This window comes from Nerophis ophidion, linkage group LG10 (genome assembly GCF_033978795.1).
Source record: "Nerophis ophidion isolate RoL-2023_Sa linkage group LG10, RoL_Noph_v1.0, whole genome shotgun sequence".
Lineage (NCBI taxonomy): Eukaryota > Metazoa > Chordata > Actinopteri > Syngnathiformes > Syngnathidae > Nerophis > Nerophis ophidion.
The window spans coordinates 25337036-25352930 of record NC_084620.1 but is presented as its reverse complement, the minus strand read 5'-3'; the positions used below and the strand labels follow the sequence as shown (position 1 = coordinate 25352930).

The 15895-nt window shown below is 37.2% G+C and overlaps 1 protein-coding gene across 20 annotated transcripts in view; it reads left to right on the top strand.

The window, feature by feature from the left end:
* LOC133560538 (pleckstrin homology domain-containing family A member 5-like) overlaps positions 1-15895 on the top strand; it is a 162527-nt gene that overhangs the window by 93770 nt on the left and 52862 nt on the right. For 18 of the 20 annotated variants that reach the window (XR_009808475.1, XR_009808477.1, XR_009808478.1 and 15 more), the window contains 7 exons: positions 2687-2740; positions 4044-4197; positions 6810-6914; positions 7537-7609; positions 8656-8756; positions 10588-10703; positions 12159-13148. Coding sequence is in view for 15 of the 20 variants with exons in the window: in XM_061913155.1 (XP_061769139.1) it covers positions 2687-2740; positions 4044-4197; positions 6810-6914; positions 7537-7609; positions 8656-8756; positions 10588-10703; positions 12159-13148 (1593 nt within the window). In the remaining 5 variants the exon portion in view is untranslated. The remainder of the gene's footprint in view (positions 1-2686; positions 2741-4043; positions 4198-6809; positions 6915-7536; positions 7610-8655; positions 8757-10587; positions 10704-12158; positions 13149-15895) is intronic. The other 2 variants (XM_061913147.1, XM_061913157.1) reach the window with 1 other exon arrangement.

The window sequence follows — 15895 nt, the reverse complement described above, 5'->3', positions numbered from 1 at the left end:
AAAGGCGATGCAAATATAATTATTTTGCACTTTCAATTAGGGGTGTATACAGAGTAGCGGTATTTTTTGGTACCGGTTCCTAATTGAGTCAGTCCAGGAGGAACGTTAAGTTTCTGGACAAATGATATGCTATCGGTGTTTTTCATCCAGCTGACCGTAGTGACTATGACACGCTGTCACATTCACTTCAGTTGCCGCTGCCACGCATGATAAAGACAGGGGTAGGATCTAAAAATCATCTTGGCGTAATAAAAAATAAGGAACCAACACTACACAAAAGTTTGTAACAGAGCAAGTCCCTCAAAGTCACGCAGGCTAATAAAAGTTAGTGTCACTTTGAAGTGTGTTTAACACACTTTACTCATCAACCGTACTCTTAGCGATCCAATAATCTACAAGACAATATTAATCCACTCAAAAGAGTGAAAAAAATCAAGTATAATAATAATCCATAGAGATGCTGTGAAGGAAGATGGCATCCGCTGGCAGGTCTCCAGTCATTTTCTGAAGCCACTCCATTGCGCAACGTTTGTGTGGAATCAAAACATACCTTGCTCAAATGCACCCCAACCCAACATGCTAATTTATTGTATTCATTTAAATTATATATTTAAAATGATACATCATGTAGAAGGTCTGTGCTCTGCACATGAATGCCATACATAAATATTATTTCCAGCTGAGTTTAACTGTAATGAATAGAAACTCAGTGATGGATATGTGTGGGCTTTACAAGATGGTGACATTACATGGTACCGATGAATACAGGTATAGATATAGAATATTTATGTTAGTATCGATGAAATCCCTTACGATATACATCCCCACATCTCTACTCGCAATGTGAGTCATCAAGACTGCAACGGTCCTGCGGCCGCTGTTTAGTGTCAATATTTAGCAAGTTTAAAATGTTTGTGCAAACTAGCAGTTGCACTAAAATGGCTGTGAGAAAGGAGGTGATTGTGCTGAAAAAACAAACGATGCATCTTCCGTCCTATGTGTGTGTCAACACATTTGGGCTGTCATAGAAAAATCTTACACATATAGTCTATTCAGCAATATCATGTTAAACATTTTTAGCTGACTGATGACATAAGGGGCTGATTAAAACAAATTCAATTGATGCGTTTTGGTGTCTGCTGGCGTTTGTTTTTATTAGCTTTATTCTATTTAATTTTGTTGTTTGTTGTTAATCACAAGGTTTCTCTGCCAAACTTTTTTTTTCAAACACCCAAGCTTTCACTTCTGTTTAATGTGTATCGTATTGATATTTTGTTGACTTCTGGATGACATAAAAATGGAACAATGTCCCTGCAGTAGGGGTGTAACGGTACGTGTATTTGTATTGAACCGTTTCGGTACGGGGGTTTCGGTTCGGTTCAGAGGTGTACCGAACAACACGGACATATTAAGTAGCACACCGAGGCACCATGAATTGATTTACGTGGACCCCGACTTAAACAAGTTGAAAAACTTACTCGGGTGTTACCATTTAGTGGTCAATTGTACGGAATATGTACTGTACTGTGCAATCTACTAATAAAAGTTTCAATCAATCAAAAAAACAAACAAAACACAAGGCATGCTAGCAACGGCCGGGCTACGATAGACTGACCACACCTCCTCTTTTCACGGGATATGTCCTCTTTTGCGAGGCTGTCCAGGTGGAGTTTCTTAAATGCCTCGAATGTTCGGCATTTTAAGTTAGGCTTGCGTGTATTTTCAATGTACGTTCAGGGTTAAGAAGAGGTTAAAAACAAAAAGAAAGTGCTGCACGCAGCAACATTCGTGAGGGCGGGGCAGAGACAGAGAGAGCGAGAGAGTTATGATAAACGCGCATGCGTTGCCAGGCTTTGCTTTTTACCTATAGATTTATCAGATTTTATTTTTTATTATCTATAGCAGGAGTGTCAAAAGTGTTCCCCGGAGGCCATTTGCGGCCCACAGCTAATGTTTTAAAGGCCCACGGCACATTCTGAAAATACTATTAAAATAAACAAAAACATAAACAAAAGTGAAATAAAAAAGCTCAAAGGCTAAATGTAATTTAGAAAAAGTTGCAACGTTGACTAATAAAACAAAGTTGTTGTTTTTTTCTTTCAAACTGTCATTGCTCAAAACATAATATTGAAACAAAATCAATGTTATTATGAATTATTGACCTATCCAAGTTTCTGATTACTTCACCTCAAATATTCCACTAAGAAAAATATTTTTGGTGGAAGATTTACCAAATTTGTTAAATAAATAATCAAAAAATGTATATTTTGTTGTTTTCTTACTGTACCGAAAATGAACCGAACCGTGACCTCTGAACCGAGGTACGTACTGAACCGAAATTTTTGTGTACCGTTACACCCCTACCCTGCAGTGATGTGTGTTGGGCAATCAAACAGCAAAATAACCATTTAATGGGGGAACAATATGACATAAATCTCTCGACTTCACAGTTATGTTTTTCCCTGAGGGAATATGGAGACAAATCAACAAATGCCATAGCACAACCTCATTGGCTGTGTTGATAAATTCATTGAAAGGCATTTTAACTATACTGCATCTGTTGCTCTAATGTGACACATCTTCTTTCACTTTTTGTTTTATTGTTATTTGTTGCCTTTATTCATTGAATTTCATTCATATTCTTACTTTGGGTTTTTATCATTTTGTCATTTGTTCTTTTTTTTAGTGCAAAATTTGGAACGTTTGTCCATCCTGATAAGCCCCTTGAGGCTGACACCAGGTAATATACCCACAGACGGTGCAGGTTTAGCTTTCAGTTTCTCTTGTCAGCATTGATCATTCGAACACACTCTTTAAAGTGCTGTTTTCTTCAGCCTTATTAATACTAATAGCCAATTATGATATCAATCAATCAAAGTTTATGTATATAGACCTAAATCACAAATGCCTCAAAGGATTTCACAAACCACAACGACATCCTCCTCGTATTCCACATTAGGGCAAGAAAAAATTCAACGCATTGGGCACAATAAGACACCTTGGAAGGGATCATGTGGTCCCCCCCGCCCAGTGCAATGGATGCCGAATGGATAATAGTGGATGACACACAGAGAGAAGACTAACCATACTTGCCAAACAGAGAGGAAGTGGTGTCAAAGAAAATATCTTGACAGCGTAGGCTAGTTTGTACATACTGTATTTACATAGCAGCCAAAGACAAACATATTGGATACAGTTGCAGTCAAAAGTCAGACTCAACGTTCTTTGTAATGTTGCTCACTCACTCTACTACTGCTTGACTGTGTTTCATTTCTCCATTGATTTCATTCATTGTTCATTTTTGGCATCTTGTTAAGTGTTGAGAAAGGAACTTATAAATACAATGTATTATTATCGTCATAAACAATAGGTGGTACAACGCACCCACCGATTCATTAGGCAACAGCGTTTTTTTAAACAGAGGCCACGTTCTTTGTTATACCATTCAAAGACAATAATGACGGTATCTTGTTAATCAGCTATCATCTCTGGTGTGTAATGAAATTGGCTGGGATTGATTGTTCTTGCAACATGGACCTGAATTAGAAGCAAAGTAGGCTCCATTGTAAGGTGGCATTTTTCTCGCATTTATTTCCGAGTTATAATGCAAAAAAAAAAGAAATTGTGTTCTTGTCTTACATAAAGATTGTGAATGATAGGCAAATAACAAAAGAAAGTGCATTACTCCTTTAATATGGTAATTTCCTGTCAAATCCGGCGTTCCACCTTTTTTTTCCCGTCAACTGGTGTACTTTTGTTTGTACGCGCTTCTAACACTGGAATAAGTGCAGCGTCCCTGGAAGGTAAAACATTATATTGCACTTAAAGTTTGGCTGCAGCATACAACTACATGTAATGAAATGCTAAAATAAACTTCCAGAAATCTATCGAATCTATTCTGATCGCTTCAATTGAGACACCTGCACACATCTATTGATGCTATTTTGGATTAACCATCAAAAAACAATAACATTCCTTGTACTCACCATGTTATATATATTGGTCAAATGTATTGTTTCGATATGTCTCTTACCTTGTGGCAGGACAGCTCCAAAGACAGAGCAGGACAACGGTGACAGTAAGGACCGTCACATGAGCACCATGAGCGAAGCGTCTAACTACACAGGGGGCTCAGACAACAGCACCTTTGCTGAGAGCCCTGCCACCACAGTGACCCTCTCTTCTTCGTTCACGCGGGTCAGTATGGTTATTAAATTCCAAGAACGGGGTAACTTTGGGTGGCACGGATTGAAATGTCTCTTATTATTATTTTGTAAAAGTTACGGACACTATACCCTCACACTTTGGATACCACCGATCTAAATGTTCCTGCTCTCTCACTCGCTCGTTTCTAGCTACGTATACAGTATATCTCGCTAACTATACATTTATATAGTATTTTAATAATTAGTAAATGTGTTAATTAATTCAATTAAAAAGTTGTATGGTATTTTAGATGGAAAAAAATGACAAAACATGTATTGGTCCATATAATACAATGATTGTATTGGTTTATTAGGTATTATATTTTAATGTCCATGCTAAAATGTTTTTATGTTTTATATGATTTGTGATTGCTTGCTTCCATCTGTCTTGACACTGAATTAAAAATGTCTGCACAACTATTTTAACTCCGGGTAGCATTAAATAAATCTTGACCTTGACCTTGATAAAGAACATTCAGTTTATCATTTTAATTTAAAATTTTAATTTTAGATTAGAAAAAAATAAATACATAAAATGTATCGTCTTATATTAACATATTATTTGGATAATCATGGAATGTATTTATTTAAAGTTTTAGCGGGAAATATTAAACATTTATTTGTCTAAACTGAATAAAATGTTCAGTATATAACATTTAGTTAGACATGAGAAAAATAATGGATGAACTGTATTGGCCCATAAAATATTTATATATTATTTGGATGATTAGGAAATATATATATTTTAAATTGTAATTGGCAAATAAAGGAAAAACATTTATTCATCTATACCAGTGGTTCGGAACATTTTTTTAATTCAAGTACCTTCCTATCAGAGCAAAGCATTTTTGGTTGAAAAAAAGAGATAAAGAAGTAAAATACATTACTATGTCATCAGTTTCTGATTTATTAAATTGTATAACAGGGCAAAATATTGCTCATTTGTAGTGGTCTTTCTTGAACTATTTGGAAAAAAATATATAAAAATAACTAAAAACTTGTTGAAAAATAAACAAATGATTTAATTATAGATAAAGATTTCTACACATAGAAGTAATCATCAACTTAAAGTGCCCTCTTTGGGGATTGTAATTGAGATCCATATGGATTCATGAACTTAATTCTAAACATTTCTTCACAAAAAAAATAAATCTTTGACATCAATATTTATGGAACATGTCCACAAAAAATCTAGCTGGCAACACTGTATATTGCATTGTTGCATTTCTTTTCACAGTTTATGAACTTGCATTCATATTTTGTTGAAGTATTATTCGATGAATATATTTATAAATTATTTTTGAATTGTTGCTATTTTTAGAATATTGTAAAAAAATCTCACGTACCCTTTGGCATACCTTCAAGTACCCCCAGGGGTACGCGTACCCCCATTTGAGAATCACTGATCTATACTGTATATTATGGACTGTTGGTTAATCAGGAATTTTTTTAAATGTGGAAAAAAATAATGGCTGAAATGTTTTGGCCATTTAATATTTATATAATATTTGGATAATCAGGGTATTGATTTATTAAAATTTTCAATTATTTTGAGGAATAAATCAACACGCTGATATAAAATTAATATAATATAATGTTGGTATTATCAGGATATGTATTAATAAAACAATTTGATGAAAAAAGTAAATACATTAATAAAACTATATCCTTTATTGATATAAATTTGTGGGGAGGCTTTAACAAGCTTTGCAATCAAATACATTTTTAATATAACTCTTTAGGTACCGATAGATGTTTATTTGTTTATTGTACAATATACAATAGACGGTTTTCCGTTGCAGCTGAAATCAGAGTTTCTGCACTGTCATTAATAAATGATACTGTATTTCTGCATACACTTGCTAAAAGAAAGTATAACACCATCCATCCATCCTTCCATCCATTTCCTACCGCTAATTCCCTTTGGGGTCGCGGGGGGCGCTAGTTCCTATCTCAGCTACAATCGGGCGGAAGGCGGCGTACACCCTGGACAAGTCGCCATCCCATCGCAGAGCCAACACAGACAGACAGACAACATTCACACTCACATTCACACACCATATTTACACTATATTATATTCATGAGATATCATTATTCATAAATCAGCTTAAAAGGACCCGGCTTTGTATTTTGCAGTGAAAATGAAAAAAGGTCAAATTGCAGCATAAATTACTCATTGAAATGCAGTGCTTTCACTTTGAACTGGATAAGTTCAAGTAAATAACCGTAGGAATGTCACGGACAATGTATTCCTATTGCAATTGGGTCTCATAAGAACATTGTACACTTTCCACTTCAAATTGCACTTTGTTTTAAATTTTTATTACAAAATTGTATAAAATATAAAAATGGATAAAACATTCTATAGTACTTTTGAAATTATGAGTGTTTTCTTAAAGGGACAGGACTCATACGTGTTTTTCATGGACACATTCTGTGGGTTTACTTGTTGGTAAAATATGAATAGGTGTGCAGGTGATCAAATATTTATTATTTATTTATTATAACCTATTTTCCCCTGTGTAGAAAAATACAACATCCATCTAAGCATTTTGACAGAATCAACACATGTTTATTTTATATACTCCTTTTTCTTTCAACAGCCCTCAAGGTCTTCCAAAAAAGTTCACAACTTTGGCAAGAGGTCCAACTCCATCAAGAGGAATCTCAATGCTCCAGTTGTCAAAAGCAACTGGCTTTACAAACAGGTAAGGCAGGATTTAACACTGTGTTATGATGATGACAAATGATATTTGTCATCATAACATCATCAGCGAAACTTTCGAGGTCTTAATCTGTTTTAGTTGATAGTAATCAACTTTTGACCTCCTCCACTTTAAAGAAATGAAGTTGTTTACTTAAAGTCTCGCTTATATTGGACGAAGAAAGGAGAGAGGAGATGTTGGATGCCGAGGAGTCTATTCACATTCTTTTCTTCTTGTTGTGTTATTGTTATTATAGTAAACATGAACATATCTGGTCAGCTACTTTTGTCTACTTAAATTTGATAAGCATATGGGTCATTTCTTTGTAATAACCGGCTGTTTAGGTCAACAGGAGTTGTAGTATTGTTAACTTGATTATCGCTGTCTTGTTAGACAACATTAAAATGTGAACCTAGAAATTTCCTGTTCTGTGCAAAGTAAGCTTCAAAATAAAATCATGTTAGTATTAACTACAAAAAACAGATGACAAATAAATGTACCATTACACGTAGCCGTTGATTGTTACATTGGTAGGGTTTAAAAAATCTGTGCCTTGTGTGTGAGAGAACATCATTATTAAATGATTGTGTGGTAATTATGACCTCCTCCCCATCCGGCCCTTTAGGACAGTACTGGCATGAAGCTGTGGAAGAAGAGGTGGTTTGTCCTCTCAGACATGTGCCTTTTCTACTACCGTGGTAAGGGGACACAAACTGGAAACAGTTCAAATTCATGCATAGCACACAGTACGGGTGGCTAACCCATTAAAACACTTAATGAATACAGAGTGTTACAGGCAGATAAAGAATGATTTTTGAATTAACAAGAAATACATGGCCACACGCTGCTGTCTTTATGGTACAGTATGAAAAAACATTTTAGTGTAATTTTCTTCCTACATATACTGACCAACCAACCAACTGACCGTCCACATTTTCTGCACAATCTAATAATATGTAACAAAGGTTACACCATTTACAAAAAGAATAATGTTCAGTTTTGATAGGTGTTTATTTTATAATATGCTATTTATGGTGGCTCTTTGGAGTGGTGTTCAGATACACTACACAATCTGAACACTTTCTTTAATTAATTCTGTTTTGTGAAGCGACAGTCAAATGAGGTGTTATAAATATATAAACAGCTCTCAATATGATGCAAGACTTATTATACTTCTAAAACTACAAAAAAAGAATACTCACAGTTGTTCAAAAATACAAGCTGCGTCCCAAATTGAATACTTGCATCAGTGAATTTCAATAAGTGTACTCTGTATAGTAGGGCTGTGTTTCAATTGAAATACTTTGTTTGGCGCACTAATGGATGCAACAACAATAAAGGATTTTGGGAAAGTGCTACAGCCACTCTACCAACCAGTAGAGTGGCCGTGCCAGCAACTTGAGGGTTCCAGGTTCGATCCCCGCTTCCGCCATCCTAGTCACTGCCGTTGTGTCTTTGGGCAAGACACTTTACTCAACTGCTCCCAATGCCACCCACACTGGTTTAAATGTAACTTAGAGATTGGGTTTCACTATGTAAAAGTGCTTTGAGTCACTAGAGAAAAGCGCTATATAAATATAATTCACTACAGTGTCAAAATTCTCACTAAGTACGCTGTGCACACAGTATACCTGTGGATATACAAAATGGATAATACTAAGCTTAAAACGCTACCAAACAATTACTTGCAATTATCATATTTTTTGACATTTAAAAAAATTGTGTCATTATTTATATGTCGTAGATGAAAAAGAAGACAGCATCCTGGGCAGTATCCTGCTGCCAAGCTTTCATGTCTCCATGCTGTCTGTGGATGACCACATCAGCAGGAAATATGCCTTCAAGGTGAATTAAAATGTCAATTAAATGATTTCAGGTCATTGATTCGGCGATGAATTGGCAACTTTTCTTTAAAAGTGTGTGAATGTTGTCTGTCTTTTGTGTTGGCCCTGCAATGAGGTGGCGACTTCTCCAGGGTGTACCCCGCCTACCGCCCTAATGCAGCTAAGATAGGCTCCAGCACCACCCGCAGCCCCAAAAGGGACAAGCGGTAGAAAATGGATGGATGGATGACATTGATCGTTAGCCTGCTGCATTTTAAGACGTTACAAGTGTGTGAATGTTGTCTGTCTTTCGTGTTGGCCCTGCAATGAGGTGGCATCCAGGGTGTACTCTGCCTACCACCCGAATGCAACTGAGATTGGCTCTACCGCCCAAGACCCAAAAATGGACAAGCGGTAGAAAATGGATGGATGGAAACACAGCGAAACAAGGAGGCCGGCCGGCTGTGTACCCTCTTTAGGTGTGACTGGTCGTTGGCTGTACAGAGGGGGGAATAAGTAGTTGATCTTCTACTCATTTTGTAAATTAGATAAAGGTTATAAATTCATAAAAAATACATTTATATAAACAAATATGAAATATTTAGTTTTTGAGTGAAATACGTTTATTTTACAAAAATCATTCCTGAGATGTGCGCAGCCCTGCTGACCATCTGATCTCTGTGCTTGCCAACTAGAGTTCCTCCACATTTTCCATGTTTTGCATTAAAATCCAGTAATTATTTCCCTCAATCAAATACAAATATTTTTTTAATGTTTATTCAATGTTAGTTTCCTGTTTGTTTTTTACAATCCGTGTTTCTCTGTAGAAAAAATAGGGCTGTCAATTGACTATTTTTTTAATCAGAATAATCCAATTTTGGAATTTGGATTAATCATTTTTAATAACGGGTGATAACTCACTTGCAAAAGTAAAATTTGTTGAAGAAAAGACCCTAATATTTGTACACAAATTCAATTTTATCGTAAGAATCTCATCCAGTTTTTAAATGCTTTACTTCAATGCATATCAATTATTTGCACAAAAATTGGTAACAGTTTTATCTAAAGTTATTTCAGGCTGTGAAAATTGCCAGCGAGCACACTAGTCGGAGTATCCTCACTCGTTTTTTTTACTGACCTATGCATAGATGAGATCACTGACCGTATAGCGGTAAAGGTAAAAGAGCTTGTACAGTAAAAATAAATTGGATGATTTATATAAGTGTGTTCATGATTAATGTGACACTTTTTTCTTATTAATTACATTAATTAACTTGATAATTTTGATAGCCCTAATACAAATTAGATACTGTTCTTCAATAGGTGATTGTGTACTTATTTCTCCACCTAGACAGTATGTGTCTTGTGATGGACTAGCAACCATTTCAGGGTGTTCCCCATTTCTCACCCAAAGTTGGAGCGGCGTGGCGAAGTTGGTATAGTGGCTGTGCCAGCAATCTGAGGGTAATTGGTTCAATCCCCACCTTCTACCATCCTAGTCACGTCCGTTGTGTCCTTGGGCAAGACACTTCACCCTTGCTCCTGATGGGTCCTGGTTCGCGCCTTGCATGGCTGCTCCCGCCGTCAGTGTGTGAATGTGTGTGTGAATGGGCGAATGTGGAAATAATGTCGAAGCGCTTTGGGCTCCTTAAAAAGGGGTAGAAAGACGCTATACAAGTACAACCCATTTACCATTTACCAAAGTCAGCTAAGAGAGGCTCCATCTCACCCCAGACAGGATGATAAGTAGGAAATGAACGAACAACAACAGTAATGATGTCGAGACATGATAATGATGTCGCGACATGATAATGGTACTTAAAATAACTCCATGTTTTCTCTTTATTTGACAGGCCACTCACCCCAATATGAGGACGTACTATTTCTGCACCGACACGGCCAAAGAAATGGAGTCCTGGATGAAAGTCATGACAGATGCAGCGCTTGTCCACAGTGAACCCACCAAAAGGTTGGTGCTAACATGCAGGGGGGAAAAGCCACTGATACACAAAGTTGTCATTATATACTGTAGAACTACACATTGTGACCAGCTATATTCATTATCTTTAGTATCCTTGGGCATGTGTCTAAATCTGCCAAGTAAAGATGTAATTTGCATCCGAGACACTAGATTATTTATGGCACAATACCATCATGGTCAAATCCTGTTCATCCCTCTGAAGGTTTGGCTAGGTTTAGCACGCAGACGCAGACATGAAAGGCATAAAATGTAATACAGCACGGTTTATTAGAAAGATACAGTGGAACCTTGATTTACAAACTTAATTGTAAATTAAATTAGATTTCTCTATAAAAGCAATGAGTAATGGGTTCCTGCCATAACAAAAGTGCATTGTTTCGTAAAGGTTTGTGCACTTTGTACACAATATAAAGTGTTATACAGTACTGTCTGTCAAACAAACATAACAAGAGGGTGATGGATCAACTTTCTATTTAACAACAAAGCCAAAACAACAATAAATAGCTAAGCTGTCCTCAATGGCAGCGACCCTACTGGTACGCACACAAACACTTTCACTAGCCTTGTGGTGTACACACAGTTTAAAATCGCAAAACTCTTTACCTTTGACAGCCAGGTCGCTGAAATGATTGTGAATAAATAAAAATTCCACTTTACCTTGTCAGTTAATCTGCATTGCAAACGGCGGAAGGGAACGGGAGAACCGGGAGCCAGTGTCGACAACAGTTTCAAGCCAAATATCGATTGTCCATTGCTTTCTTTGGACTCATATTATTCCAGCAAAACTAGATAAATGCTGTAAAAAGGCTATTAAAAAAAATAAAAATAACATCCTAGCAAAGTAGCTAAGGACACCACTGATCTGCTGAATGACTGAGCACTAGAGATTAATCCGCTGCCCACGTCGGAGGTACTGCCTGGCACAAAATGTCTGCGCTGGGAGGAACCCAACATATGGATAAAACCTTCATACACAGGGAAAAGGTTCGTAAACAAAGCACATTTTTAAACAAATTGGTTTGTAAATACAAAAGTTCATATTCAATCAAGGTTCCAGTGTCTATTAATTAAATCAAGGTTCCACTGTATACTAAACAACAAAAGTGTACAATACAAAAGAAATGGAGAAAAACATAGTGCAAACAAAAAACAACAGGCAGAACTGGGATTAAAATCTAGCAACTGAAAAAATACTAAATAAACTTAGTGTCCAAAAGAACAGATAGAACAGGGAAAACAACACTTAATTGGAACAAGGTAGGCTCAGAAGACAAAATTCAATAAGGCAAATTATGTACATTTCTCTTTTTTTTCCAGTTCAATTTGCATCTTACGAGCAACTCTGAATGTAACTTGCGTTTTCTTTGTTTTTTGCAATACCACAAGAGACCAAGCGTTGGTACTTTTTTTCACATTTTCTTTCTGTTGTTACTGTTTCCTCAGGTTGGACTCGATGAAAGTAGATCAGCGCGCACCTCAGGAGCTTAACAACATACAGAATAACAGAGTCTTCCGCCATCCCGAGGTGGAGAACAATGAGCGAAATCGGAAGCCTGTGCATCAAAACTGTTTATCAAAGATGGACGACAAGCGGCTAAAAGATGCAGAGAAAATTCACAGCCAGAAGGAACAAGAGTACTACACATTACAGAAAGACGTGGACAGGTATTGTTTAAAGCAGGACGGAGTAAACTACATCCATCGCAAGGATGAAGAAAAGTACCACTTTCACAGGGACCTGGGAAAGTCCTCTGTACAGAAAGTGGATGAAAAATACACAGTGACACCAGCTGACAAAAACTACGCTCACACTAAAGTTGATGATAAATATTTTCTCGCAAAAGATGGGGAGAAATATGCGCTGCAAAAAGTTGGAGACCGGCCCAGTCTGATGAAAGACACACATAAATACATCCCTCAAAGGGAAGTGAGGAGACAGCTGTCTTTAAAAGAGACGCCAAATAAATATGGCACGTTACAAGTTGTGGACAAATACGGCACTTTGAAGGAAGTTAGGAAATATAGTACACTCCGAGAAGGGGATAAATACGCTAACCTGAGAGACCTGGAAAAGTATGCGACGCTCCGTCATGGTGATAAAATTTGCTTTCAGCAAGCTCCTGTAGCTGAGACTTCTCGCACTAAGCTCAAGCTGCAGCCAGCTCAGGCAGCTGCCATTGCAGCGGCAGTGTCTGCATCCCGCCAAGGCCAGCAGGCCAACGTTACCCTGTCAAAGCCCGCACACGTCACTGCATCGGGGTCAGGAGATCATACAAGCGACTGCAGTCTGGCAGTGGAACGTGAAAACCAGGCTACAAGCCGAGTGACACCAGTCCAGGAACAAGCGAGGATGTCCAGAAGCAACTCTTTTCAGCAGTCGGAGCACTCAACACGGACACACAGGGCAAGAGGGACAGAAGAGGACGTCAGAAGGTAATCCATATTGTGCCTGAATTTTTAGGCTAAAGTTTGTTGTTTCCATTGTAAACTTAAAATATGTCATCGAACCATTTGGAGTACAGGTATGGCTTTGGTCTCTTTGGAAAGTTTACCAGTCCCACGAGTCAGAATCAGTGCTAATTACTCTGGCAAATAGGATATTAAATACGCCTATATTATTATTATTTTTTTTTAAGAAACATGGTTTTAAAATAACTAGTTTGGAGCTGTGGACTGTAAAACACAATGTGGCCATAAGCTTATAATACCCAATCCCACTTCAAGTATGACAATGACACCACTGTTAAACTACTCACGTTCTTTTGTTGAACCGTCAGAGGTCAGGTCTTCTGGAAGATTTCACAGACATTTTTTTAAAACAGGTCACAGATAAATGTTACAGCGTTGATCTTACTCCCACGAAAGCATTGTCGATTGAATACCTAAGCACCGCAAGTGGGGGCCTCCACGTGTAAGCTTCTGCCAAAAGTGAACCTTGATGAAGAATTCTCCACTCTTTATAGCAAAAGAGCCAATAAGTCTAATGGGTCAACAAGTGTACGGTTGAGTACAGGGCGCCGGGCGTCCGCATGATGATTGGATGATCTGTGTAAGGCTGAATCCCATTTTGATTGACAGTAAATTGAACAATTTTGAAATATAAAACACTACCCGAGCATTTTTTAATTTGAATTCCGTTGTTCCTGTTGATATGGAGCATTTCTTGTAAAATATAGCATCTTTATATTTTTTATCTTTTATTGGAGAGTAGAGACTGTATTAATGTTTAGACAGGTTGTATTTCATCGCTTGACTTTTGAACGAAAGTAAACATAGTAGTGAACCACCAAACAAATTTGGCTACTGTGCTGCAAACAGTGTGCGAACTATCTGAGTAGGCAAGGGTCGTAGATCTTACCACTAAAAGCAGATACGAGCAAACAAATGTAACTATGCAACGTAATCTATCCCTATACATTATCAAAAAAAGATTTGTCGTGTGATCCTAAGGGTTAACTGTCGATTGAGTTCCCAGACATGTCAAATTATCCGGTGCTCCAGACATTATTCAACACAACAAAACAGATGAAAACTTGGAAAAGCACTTTGGTCTACAACTATTTTGTGTTTGACTGGGTCAAGGACATTGATGTCATGACTCTCTTGAATAAATCATGCATCGTTTTTGCTCGAGTAAGGTTGCATTTTATGATTTAACTTCCGTTTTACAGCCATGTTTGTTGCTTACTTGTTATTGCATGCATCATTATAAGGATGCGTATGTTTCCCCGTCTTTATCAAAATATAACTATAGATCTCAAAGTTGTGCATGTGCTGAAAAATTAATTTATGCCTTTGGTTAAAGCTTAACTATTTTAGGTTTTGCTCACATTTGCTTTCTTTTATTTAGACTCGCTGAGTAGGTGCTTTACGAAACACTTTTAGCAAAAATGCGAATTAAGATCAACTACAAATATATCAAGGTAATACTTAAATGGGGAATACTAAACGTTAAATGTATATCAAATAAACCTTTAACAATGTGAACACTACAATCTTGTGCATTCAACTTTGCTCTGTTGGACTGAAGTGCATGCCCCTTTTCTCGTTGTCTTTCGTAAAATCTTGACATCTTTCACCCTTCTTGATTACCTCTCGAAGAACTCTAAAGAAACGTATATCCTTTTCCCGATTTGAACAGTTCCAACAGCCTAAAACAACAAGGGCATTTTTATTTTTTTCTTCACGAAAGGCAAAATTCCGCACAGAACGCAATGACAGATGCTTGCTGGCCCACCTCTTCACGCCTCACATAGTTAATGAGACGGTCTGGTGAATACAACCTATAGTTGAATATTAGCTTACCCTACTTGAAAGACCAGTAGACATCACTGGTACATCACCTGTGTTACACTGTACAATAATAATACTTATAAAAATAGAGCAAAACAATTTATATAAGAAAAACAATTTTAATACCAATTACTTATAACACAAATTAGTTGATGAATGTATTACCTTTTTTTAAGCCTTTTTTATAGAAGGTATACACATCATCAACAGTTATGCAAATTATATGATGGTGTCATATTGACCACACTATGCCTCCACCACCACAAGTTTATTGACAAGCTGGAGGAAACCATTTATATGTTTACCTTTTAGTTAACCGGTGTGTAAACTAATTATGATTAAATCAAATCTTTTTTACAAGAGCAACTTGGCCATTTGGCAACAGCGCGACATAAACTATAGGGTTTTGGGGTGTTGTTTTAACAACGGAAAATCAGTAACATCACAGATTGACGGACATACTTATGTGGGCATTCTTGGACATATTGTGTTGGAAAGCCTCCTCCCCCTTTTCTGAGCCCACACAGTTGAGACTATTGCCGCTGGAACATGCATGTATATTTCTTCACGTTTCATGCCCTCCCACCTGCTCTATGTCTATTGAATAAATAAATAAATACTATAAGAGATAGGGTTGAATGAAATCCGGTAAATGTTTTCTGGGTTGGGGAGGAGACCCTGCCCCAAGTGGAGGAGTTCAAGTACCTAGGAGTCTTGTTCACGAGTGAGGGAAGAGTGAATCGTGAGATCGACAGGCGTATCGGTGCGGTGTCTTACGTAATGCGGACGTTGTACCGATCCGTTGTGGTGAAGAAGGAGCTGAACCGGAATGCAAAGCTCTCAATTTACCGGTCGATCTACGTTCCCATCCTCACTTATGGTCATGA